The sequence below is a fragment of the Chelonia mydas genome, chromosome 12 (assembly GCF_015237465.2).
Source record: "Chelonia mydas isolate rCheMyd1 chromosome 12, rCheMyd1.pri.v2, whole genome shotgun sequence".
NCBI lineage: Eukaryota > Metazoa > Chordata > Testudines > Cheloniidae > Chelonia > Chelonia mydas.
Genome location: NC_051252.2, coordinates 20,079,694 through 20,091,210, shown reverse-complemented (window position 1 = coordinate 20,091,210; position 11,517 = coordinate 20,079,694). Strand labels below are relative to the sequence as shown.

The following is an 11,517-nucleotide window of genomic DNA, read 5'->3' as shown; positions in this document are numbered from 1 at the left end:
AGACTGGAGCCTAGGTGGTCAAGTAGCGAGTGGGAGAAGAATGGAGTCGCGGGAAGAGGTGACAATGGGGCCTGAGTTGTGCCGCAAGTGGATGACAACAATTATAAGTGAACTCACTGAAAATTCAACTACATTCAAATGGGAAATTATTGTAGACTTGGGCTTTTCCATTACAAGTGTTGCCATGGACTGCTCTCAAAAACAAATATTTATAAAAGATTTGAATGGTAGAAGCCTTTTAAAAAGCAGTGCAGGTATAAAAGGCTAGTAATCTGAGGGTTATTTACAAAAGGACGCTACCTAACATTGTGTAAGTTTTAATGACATAGGGCTATGAAAGACAGCACTTAGGCAATGCAAACTGCAAATAATGTAGGATGAAAGATTTTTATTCTACGTCTATGAAAGAGGATATTAGTTATCATTAAAATCTTATTTATTTTAGGATGTACTGGATATTCAGATAAAGGCAGGGCAATGCAAAGAAGGGTTATATATTGTTAGCCATATTATATACAAATGCAGGAGAGAAGACACAAACATGATACTGAGACAACCTAAAATCTTTTATTGACATGAATGTAACACCACCAAAACCACAAGCAAGTTTTGAAGTCCTCCCAAACTGAAGGCCAGTAAAGCTTTAAACAATGCCACTTCTGCATGTTAACAAACTTCGACCAAAACTTTTAGAAACATTGCTTACAAATAGATATTTTTTCATACCTTTTTACCTCCAAAGCCAGAGGCTCTTAATAATATAACTCCAATTGTACAGGCCTTAGAAGTGGAAAAAGTATCTAATTATTGTTGTAGTATCTGACTACCTGCCCAAAAAGAAGCACACAGGGCCATGAAATAGAAATCAAGTCATCTCATTAGGCCCCATCTTATGCTAGTTCTTTACAGACAGGACTAAGAGACAATGCTGATGGGCATCAGATAAGAAACTAGATAGATACACCAATGTTTGAGGGCTGTTCCTTATTGGAAAACTGGGATTATTGCCTTCTGATGAAACATCTACATTAGATGCTATATTGGTACTGGCAGAAGTTGAGGACTATGAGTATTCTATTTTGGGGGGGGGGGGGGAGACAAGTGGTGGAAAGGGGAAGAATTCATCATTTGGGGTATAAAGAAAATATTTTTTCTGATAGCTGCCATTTAAAAAAAACCCCACCTCTCTGAAACTAGTCAATTGTACCCAAGGCAGAGAGAGAAAGGGGAAATAAAGTAGGGTCAAGGTGGCTAGAACGGTCCATGAAAGTCCAATTTATTACAATGATATTACTGCAGACTATGAATAAATATATTAAATCAACATTCTTAAAGTGAATTTTGTGCTCATTAAAAAGTACCAGATAGCACTGTAGTCCAAACTTCTTGATAACAGTTCTATTAGAATTTACAGGGCCTGGTAGGTATTCATGCTCCACTCCCATGCATTAAATACTGAATTAAAATTACCATTGATACTCAAAGTGCAGTAGTTTTATATATACAGTAGCTTAAGCTTTGCATATTTCAGACCAGCTTTCAAATGCAGTCTGCTTTTCCAGTAACAAAACCAGCTTAAACACTATTTACTTATTTTCACGATTAGTCTTAACTAATTTTATAAATACATTTATGCTGTGGGATACTTTTAAAACAGGATATTACCAGTTTAAACTTCAAGTGGCGTATCAGTAAAAACACAAGGTAGTCTTGCTTCATGAAAACACAGTTCATAGGTTACAGCTTGTACGCAAATCAAATTTAGAACACAGACAGAGGAGGAGTAACAATTACCTTGTGTATATTTTTTAAGAAGCCTATGGTATGCATTAGTTGTGAATGTTAAAAAGCTCCTTGTGAAGACTGTGGGAGCTATTAATATAATTTTATGAATGCTGTGCATCTCTCTACTTGTTTGAGTATTGTGATGGGGCTGCCTCTATGGAATCGTCGGCTTAAATTGTGGCTGGACTCTGATCAGATCTTCAGGAACCCAGCAATTACTAGAATTCAATTGCCTAGCACTCATATGGACAATACAGTGAATCTACTCTTAGGAGACTACTTTTGACCCCCTCTCAAGAAACATTTGAATCAGTTTTCACCAATGCAGCAGCCCTGCTGGAAACCTAAGGAGAGTGCTGCTACAAATGTATCTAGTTGTTTCACTAGACTTGTGGTTCATTATGAAATGTGTTCAAGAGACCAATTAACCAAACCTAGCCAATTTACTGCTAAAAATCAATAGTATAGCACAGGAAGGAGTTACTATGTTACTGATCTTTCCAGGAAGCTGTTTCTAGCAGTGTGTCAGTTTGCCACACACAAGTGCGCTTCCCAAAATACACCCCCCAACCCACTTCTACAGCACAGTTGCTTACAAGTTAGAAAGCACTTTATAAGATCCAACCTACCATTTCCTTAACTTCTTGTTCTGTACCTTTTCTTATCTGTTTTGGATACTACATTTTAAATAAGTTGACTGTGAAGGAACCTGTACTTAGACATAGAGCAAATGTATCTTGTCTTTAGACAGAATTTATATTTGCTAATGCCAAAAGCTATGTTTTGCGATGCAGAGGGTTGTGGGATATATAATCTCTCGACATAAGTGAGGAATGTGGACAGAACTGTGGAAAAGTTAACATAACTGCCCACATGCTAGGTATAATACGACATTAATATGGTATGCCCTATGCCTAATCTATATGTACTGGCTAACAAGATCTGCAAGCAGGAACTCTGAAACAAAGGAACTTTGAAATAAGTAAGCCTATGACCTGAGGAACAGATTCAGAGTGGTGGGTGGGAGCAGATTGTCCAAGAGGCAGAAGTTGTAGGATGCAGCCTGTCTCATAGGCCCAATGATGGGGAATGGGGCACCAAAGCCCAGTCAGACTGGAACAGGTTCAGAGAAGGGTTACTATGATGATCAGGGGAATGGAGACCCTATTTTATGAGAAGACTAGAAGAGCTTTTGCTAGGCTAAACAAGCCAGGAAGGCTGAGTGTGGATATGACTGCTCTCTATAAATACATGAGGGGTTAAGCACTAGGGAGGCAGAAGAACTATTTAAGCTAAAGGACAATGTGGCAGAAGAAGAAATGAGTAGAAACGGGCCCTGAATAAATTCAGGCTAGAAATTAGGCTTCTAATGACCAGAGAACTGAGGCTGTGGAACAGTCTTCCAATAAGAGCAATGGGGACAAAGCGCCTAACTCGTTTTAAAGTGGAGCATGATAAAGTTTAAATGGGATTATCTGACTGGGTTTCCTGCACCCAGGAAGTCCCTGCCAGTGCTATGTCCTACGTTCCAGACCGACAAACTGGCAAGGAAGGGCTAAGTTTAGCTTAGCCAATATGTTTTTAGGCTTTTGTTGTTTTAACCCTTTTCTCTGTTATGTTCCCATGGCCAAATAACACTTATTCTGAAAGGAAAGATTTTATACATTGAGAATTCTACCTACAAGGATATTTTCTGTTTTCAGACATGCTACCTTTATAATCCTGACCAAATTAATGCCTTCTTCCTTTTTACTACAACATAAGCCTGCATTTGAAATTTTTTTTATTTCAGCACAGTAATTTTTGAAACACATTTTGCCCAAGAATTGCAGTTTCTATAAAAGATATTCCCTTAATTTCCTCAACACAGGCAGGGTGCAATGATAAAGAACCTTTGCATTACACAGCTTAATATGAGCATTCTTTTTAGGAGTGTTAAAAGCATTTCCCCCCCTCTGTTTAATATTCTTTGAACAACCTTAAAAGGCACTCAGGAGCAGCCACGGACTAGGCCTTCTTGTTTGCCACACTAGAATACTAGTATTCAAATGCTCTTCCCTCTCAGCCTGCCTTGATCTAATAATTGTCAGAGTTTCAAAACAGAGGGACCTCCATATAATATGCAAATAATTTTAAAAAAATCAGAAAGATTGGAGGAAAGTGAAAAAAGGATTGAGCAAACCTCTCCCCTGTGAAGATACTATTTTCTATTCCACAGTGAAATCTACACGTGTCCTATTATTTTAAAGGGATCATTGCAGAGTTAGCCCTTCCAATGCAAGACAGCCAGAATGGGTGATCTGGCAGAGTAGACAAGAAATTTAATGAAGTGACAAGTCATACCACAGTGAGAAGACACAGGCTATAGTGATATCCTTGGCAGCTAGAAAGACTGCGCTAAACTTATCTATGCATTTATACTTCCCTCATTTGTATATTGTTTGTAAGCACTGGTATGTGTCACAGATAGGTCAAAATAAAACTGATCAGATGAAACAGTTGCTCCTGCTTCTAGGAGAAAATAGTTTACACAAAGCAAGTGTATAAAATTTAAGTCATAAAAAATTATTTTGTGTTTACACCACCAAATGGTGATTATACTGTAAAAGCCTTAAGTCTTTTACAGTCTTCTTACAAGCACTGTAATATGTATGGAAGCCAAAACACAGAATTTAAAAACAAGTTGTAAAACAAGATTTAATTCATTTTCAGTACGTAAATTCCTCCATATAACCCTGTCTGTCCACGAAACACGTCAGAGAGAGACAACTTTTAACATCAGGAATTAGAATTCATACATGTTCCACCGTGTGATTTACCTGAAAATATGTAAATTGAGACATCTATTATATACATTAAACCAACACAATTAAAGTTATATTAAGTCAAAAAATAATTGGGAAAAGGATTTTATTTTTAAAAACAAAGTGATGTGAATCACAAATATTAGTTTACTATTTAAAAAAAAGACCAAAATGTTATACACTATATTTTCAGGAAATGAAATAATGACATATTACTGCAATCTGAGGATTCAGGGAGACCACCTAGTACATAAAAACAGATGTAACTTAAATGTGTCTTGTAACTCATACTTCTGTATAAAGAAACACTTTAGAGGACGTAGAATTCCATATGTTCTTGTTTTTTAAACTTGATTTTCAGTTTATGAATGAATCCCCAATATCTTTGAATTTCCTTAAAATCACAGGTCAATAGTTCCTTTTGCTTTGAACTTCTTTGCAGAACGCTCACTTGCTCTAAGCTGGAACTTGCTACCATAGATGTGGGAAATAAAGCCATCAACCTCCAGGCTAAATACATTGTTAAGCTTGGGAATAACTGAAAGAAGTTGAAGAGGAAAAAACAAAACAAAACTATCAGTAATGTACTAATGTAAATCTCTGTCCTTCAAGGTTCTGGTACTTTGGCATGACTAAGTCTTAAAAGGCCTGTCTTCTTCAAGAATTCTAATGTTTGAAAGCATCCAATGTTTTGAAACATCCTATTAGTATGTCACAAAGAGCATCAAAACTGACAATCAGATCAACACAATCAATCTGATTCTGGCATATCTTTTGCTATTTTCCATGAAGCCAATCTGTCCATGGGTGTTCTGCTCTGGTGAGAATTCTGTTCAACAAGAACATGGCTGCATGATTTTTATTAATAAGTACTATGCGGCCTGCATTGCCACTTGGGCTTACAAAGAACGTAGCAGATGAATAATGTGCAAAAGTAATATTTTGACTACTCAAAATGTGAAAGATACTTGTAGTACATACCTTTTAATTTATCTTCTTTAGTGATAATTTTGAAAATATGCTTCATTTCCTGTAGAATAATTCCCGTGATCCCAACATAAGAGGGACATTTTGATTTAGTTACTAAAAAAACCAAAACCAACAACAACAAACAGATGTATCAGTGGAAGAATTTGCAAATGATCTATATTGTAGCTTCATAATTTTAAAAAGGTAGCTTGTGGTAATTCAGAATAAATATAGCTAATTCTACTATGAAGTCATACTAATACTAGTAGCAATCACATAGCTATTGGTGGCTGTGCATATTAACAATGAATTCTAACACAGGAGGGTTTCCACAAGTACTTAAATGAAGTACCGGGGTGAGTCTGATCAGGGAGGAGTAGGTCAAATAATAATTAGGTCTCAATATGTGACCCCAAAGTAGGTAACATTTGGAGAGTTTACACAAGTACTAAGACTACAGAAAGAACAGTTAAATGTGTTTGTGGCAGAAGTTAAGGGAAAGGAACATGTGGGTTTAGAAACAGAAAGTGTAGGGTGACTGCCACCCCTTTGGGAGGAATTTGAAAGAAGCCCTCAAAAAAAAAAAAAAAAAGGGGGGGGGGGAACGGAAAAAGTAATACCTGTAACAATAGCTCCATGGAGATCAGCTTTTAGCAATTTGGCCTGAATCATCTGTGGTTGTCTTAAAAAAAAACAAAGAAAAACATTAAAAAAAAATCTATATTTACAATAAATTTTGTCTGTGGTGTTAAAGTCAGTACACTTTTGTATTTACAAAAATATAGAAATACCTGCTTGTTTAAAAACATTATGCAAAATGTTTATATTTATGGTAATAAGATGATAGTCTTTGAAAGATCAATCTAGACCCTACATATTTTTAAATAAACTGAACTTACGCATCTGGTCTGAGTCCATTACACAGATCCCTGATGTATTGTTTCCAGAGTTCATGTAATGGTAGAAACAACTCATATCTTCAATAGTGAGCAAGAGACAAAAAAGATTATACAGTATCTTTTCAGAAGGCTGTATGATACAAAATAACAGCTTAACTACTAACCAACCTATAATTTACATACAAAGTTAGAACTTGTTTCTTTGAGTATCTCATGAAGTCATTAGCTATACAATACAACATTCCAAGCTGTAAGATTACTTACTCTAAAAAGAGGTTTCTAATGTACATCACATAAGATGTTGCATTTTGTGTGCTTAGAAACTCCTACTCTTGTATTCTCTCTGTCTACTTCATTTTCCAACTATGCAAAGAGGATGCATTTTAATAAAATCATTTAATGCACCGTGAAATACTAAGTCTGGTCACTGTCATTCTAACCTTTTAAACTAGGGACCTGTGGCTCCATATAGTAATTTGATACTGACTTCTCACCATATTTAGATTTACAAGCACAAAAAGAAGGAAATGTCAGTGATATTCACAATTTATATCTCTAAAATAAAAAAATAAAGAACATGGCCAATTGTTATGAGCAGCACAGAACTGACCTAACTCAGCAAAAGATTAAGAGTACTAATTAATAACTGTTAGCACCAATACATACGTGCTGCTGCATGTACACTGCTTTCAACAAGCTTTCAACTTTTACTTGATAACTCACAAAAAGAAAGCCTTTTAAGTTCTTACTTTTGCTGTTCTGGCTTAATTTCAAAGAGACGCATTTCTCTCCTCTGCTTGGCAGAAAACCCTTTTGTTTTCTTCCTTTTGTCCTTTTTCCTTCTTTTAGGACAATGCTCAAGAACTACAGCTTTTCGGGTTAGCTTATCCTGGATGGCTTCATCTTTCAGTCGTGGCATACTACGCTTCAGAAAGGCATTTACAAAAGCTTCAGCCTCTTTTGATCCTTGAGGCTCCAAAATAAAAGTTGTTAAAAGTTAAGAATATCCACTGACTAGTAGTCTCATCAGTGTTTGGTACCACTGATATTAAATACATGCTAATGTACCACGAAAAACTGATAATATTCTAGATACTTAAGCTATTTATATTTCCATGAAACATTTCCACACTGACCCATCAAAGTGCCTCAAAATCCTTAAGTGAGGGGACTAACTTTAGAGGTGTGATGGTAGTTTAGTTTCCATAGCCATTCCATCATCCTTTTATCTGTGAAGGCTGAATGGGTTCTGTGATGTGGAAGTCTATTCATTAAACATTAGCTATGAGAAGAAAATGATTGCAGAGAGGCTTGTTTACAACAGATAACTTAAAGAAGTGAAGCCAGACTCACTGCAAATAAGTAGAGACCTACCAAATTCATGGTCATGAAAATACGTCATGGACCGTGAAACCTAGTCTTTTGTGTGCTTTTTACCCTATACTATACAGATTTCACAGGGTAGACCAGTGTTTCTCAAATTGGGGGTCCTGACCCAGAAGGGAGTTAATGGGGGGGAGGGGGTCACAAGGTTATTTTGAAAAAGAGTGGGTAATGATATTGCCACCCTTACTACTGAGATGCCTTCAGAGCTGGGTGGCCCAGCTCTGAAGGCAGCGCCCCGCCAGCAACAGCGCAGAAGGGTGGCAATACCACACCATGCCACCCTTACTTCTGCACTGCTGCTTTCAGAGCTGGGTAGCCGAAGAGTGGCAGCTGCTGACTAAAGGCCCAGCTTTGCAGGCAGCAGTGCAAAACTAAGGGTGGCAATACCATACCATGCCATCCTTACTTCTGTGCTGCTGCTGGCGATGGCTCTGCCTTCAGACCTGGGCTCCCGGCCGGTAGCCACCTCTCTCCAGCTGTCAAGCTCTAAAGGCAGCACCGCCACCAGAAGCAGTAAGTAATGGTAGCAATACTGCAATTCCCCCTACAATAACCTTGTGAACACCCCTCCCCCCCCCACCACCACCAACTCCTTTTTGGGTCAGGGCCCCTTCAATTACAATACTGTGAAATTTCAGATTCAAATAGCTGAAATCATGAAATTTACAATTTTTAAAATCCTATGATCATGATATTGACCAAAATGGACTGTGAATTTGGTAGGGACCTACAAATAAGCCATCTATCAGTTAACAGACAAATCTGACTTTGTTACTGACTTTAAACAGGTGACAAAGCAAAAGAGTTCATATTCCACTAAGAATTCTGGGCTATCTAGTTCCAAACTCACTCTTAAGAGCCAACATTCCCATTTTCATACAAACATCCTAATAATTGTAAAAAGAAAAATACAGATAAGACAGCAATTTGTGCAGGAAGAGTGTTGTCCAAGTTTCTCCCCTGAAGTCACCACAGATTTTTAAGAATCTGTTTCAAACAGAAACTGTTATTTTCAGGGTGATGTAAAACAGCTGTTTCAAGCTATATCCCAGGGGTTCTCAAACCGGGGGTTGGGACCCCTCAGGGGGTTGCAAGGTTATTTACATGGGGGGTCATGAGCTGCCAGCCTCCACCCCAATTCCTGCCTTTCCTCCAGCATTTATAATGGTGTAAAATATATTAAAATATGTTTTTAATTTATAAGGGGGGGGGGTCGCACTCAGAGGCTTGCTGTGACAGGTGTCACCACTACAAAAGTTTGAGAACCACTGCTATATCCACTTGAAAGTTTCCACGTAAAACATAAAACACCAGCTATTGTTATGAAAAAAGATAAGCCAGTTTAGCCAACATCGCTATGATACATTATTTGCTAAGACTTTATGAAGTTTAAGAGGCTCCAAATTTGAGTCTTAGAAAACAGGTAGGGGAAAAGACAGTGACAGTCAAAACATTCAGGCAAAATTATTCAGGACCCCACTACACAGAGAGTATATGTATAGAACAGAAAAACAATTAGGGCCCTGCACCTGTGTTGAGAACCATTGTCTCTAATCGGGCTCCACATAGGTGCAGGGTCCTGCCTGCATAGATCAAGTTGGAGCACTGAGTCCTTGAGAATGAACAAGTTGTTAGAAAAACTTTATGGAAAAATAGTTAAAAAAATTCTAAATACCATCTTGAGCCACATGTAGTCAGGTTTCTGAACCTGTGTTTTTAAAACTGGCTCATAACTCAAAAATGATCAAAATGACCTTTGCTAAGCCGAAGTGGAAACAATATTTAGTGCTTGCTGAATGACTCTGACCAAAATGCCAAGACTAGAATTCAGTTCTAACATTATCTTCATTAACCTCCCTGTACCAGATGAAAATGATCATGACCAAGGTTTTAGTTAAAATGGACAATCTGAATAAGAAACAAACAGCATTAACTCACGTTACCAGCTACAAAAGAGTTGAGTCCAGCTCACACCATTTTCTTTATGAGAACGGCAATTAAAGTAGCTGATACCTGGATATCCAATAGCTTTGCAGCCTGCGGCGGTAGCGTACTATAAATCACACCTGGAACACACATTAACACAATTCCCTGTGATCAGGGGCATCACCTTTCCCCACACGACTTTAGCGAGTCTGCTCCCCCGCCTGGACCCCCACCAGAGAGCGCGGTCCGGGGACCAGGGACACCCACCGCGAGCAGGGCCGGGGCCACGCACCGAGGAGCGCTGGAGAGCACGATGGGACATGCCGCTCGCCCCTCAGCGCGGCCGGGCTGCCGGCAAACGCGGGGAGTGACCCCACCCCAGCAGGGGGAGGCGCTGGCCGCGGGGCGAGCCCACGGAGCGGCCGCTGCCTGCGACACGTACAGCTAGGAGCCGGGGGGGGTGGGACCCCGGCCCACGTTATGGGGGGCGAGAACGGGGCGATAGAAACCTCTCAACGGCCCAGCCCCCCAGCCACTTACTCTCCATCTTGGTAACTAGGCAGCGCTTCCGGCTCCCACCAATGAAGTCAGGACGCTGCGACTTAACCCGGGGTGGGTCACAGCCAGTCTCTCAAAGGAACGCGCATGCGTAGCAGCGGGGGAGGGAGGGGCCGCACCAACTGGCGCGCGCGCACAAACATCCGCGAGGAGTTCGCCCCCTGCAGCGCAACAGCCTCCGGGGGCTTTGTCCCCTCGGCCAACAAAAGCCAAGCGCATGCGCCCGTGTATCTCGACCCCCCCCCCCCAGGGAACGCACGCGCGGCAACCTAGGAGCGCTTTTTCGCCAATGATTATTGAAGGAGGACGCATGCGCATTGATCTGCGCTGAACGGGCTTTCGGAGAAGGGCGCATGCGCAACAGCCCGGCCCGGGAAGGGCCGAAGTAAAAGGAGGAGGTGAGGCGGGGCGCTACAGCCCCGCCCGCCGTCACTGCGCCCAGCCGGCCCTGCCGCTGCTGCCCCCGGAGCCGGCCTGGCGGGCGGAACCCGCCAGATGTCAGTTACCAGGGAGGCTGCCCTGGCCGCGCCGAGCCCACTGGCTCGCAGGAGGCTGGATTAATGCAGGGGCTTTAGGGGCCGCAGCCTCGGGCTGAGGGGCGGCCGCAAAAATAAATCCGTAATTATATGCAATTCGGTGGTCAGCGGCCCATCAGTCGCGATTGACTGGTCGCTCCTGGAGCCTCTGCCAGTCGATGGCGATCTCCGGGCTGCTGAAAGTCCAGCCGTGCAGCCAGGTTCAGGCAGGCTGCCTGCCACGGCCCCACACCGCTCCCGCTGCCGGCACGTCTCTGCGGCCCCTGGGGGGGGAGGTGGCTCCGCATGCTGCCCCCGCCCCCAGCACCGTCCCCGCAGCTCCCATTGGCCAGTTCCCGGCCAATGGGAGCTGCGTGGGCGGTGTTTGCGGGTGTGGGCAGTGCACAGAGACACGCTGTCCCCCTCCCGGGGGTGTGCAGAGACGTGCCAGCAGCCCGCCGCTTCCAGGAGCAGTGGGGGCAATGCCTGAACCCTGCTACGCCGCTGGCCCGGAGCCACCTGTGGTAAGCGCTTCCTGGCCGGAGCCTACACCTCAACCCCACCCCCTCCTGCACCAAACTCCCTCCCTCCCAGAGCCTGCTGCCCTCGCCCCCTCCTGCACCCAAATTCCCTCCCAGAAAGAAACTAATATAACAGCTCTTCTAAGGTAAGATG

At 41.7% G+C, this 11,517-nt stretch overlaps 1 protein-coding gene across 8 annotated transcripts; it reads right to left on the bottom strand.

Annotated features, from left to right (window-relative positions):
• Positions 1 to 545: 545 nt before the first annotated feature.
• POP4 (POP4 homolog, ribonuclease P/MRP subunit) lies at positions 546 to 11,180 on the bottom strand. 8 transcript variants are annotated; one of them, XM_037877704.2, is made up of 7 exons: positions 10,310 to 11,180; positions 9,857 to 9,909; positions 7,207 to 7,430; positions 6,458 to 6,535; positions 6,179 to 6,240; positions 5,571 to 5,672; positions 546 to 5,127 (listed from the first exon to the last, which is right to left on the bottom strand). In XM_037877704.2, the coding sequence occupies exons 1-7, from the start codon at positions 10,314 to 10,316 to the stop codon at positions 4,991 to 4,993; spliced, it is 663 nt and encodes a 220-aa protein (XP_037733632.1). In that variant the 5' UTR covers positions 10,317 to 11,180; the 3' UTR covers positions 546 to 4,990. The 8 variants fall into 8 exon arrangements, with proteins under 8 accessions (XP_037733632.1, XP_037733634.1, XP_037733636.1 ...); XM_037877706.2 differs by having other exon boundaries at positions 546 to 4,604; positions 10,310 to 11,026; XM_037877708.2 differs by having other exon boundaries at positions 7,207 to 7,423; positions 10,310 to 10,966.
• Positions 11,181 to 11,517: the final 337 nt, after the last annotated feature.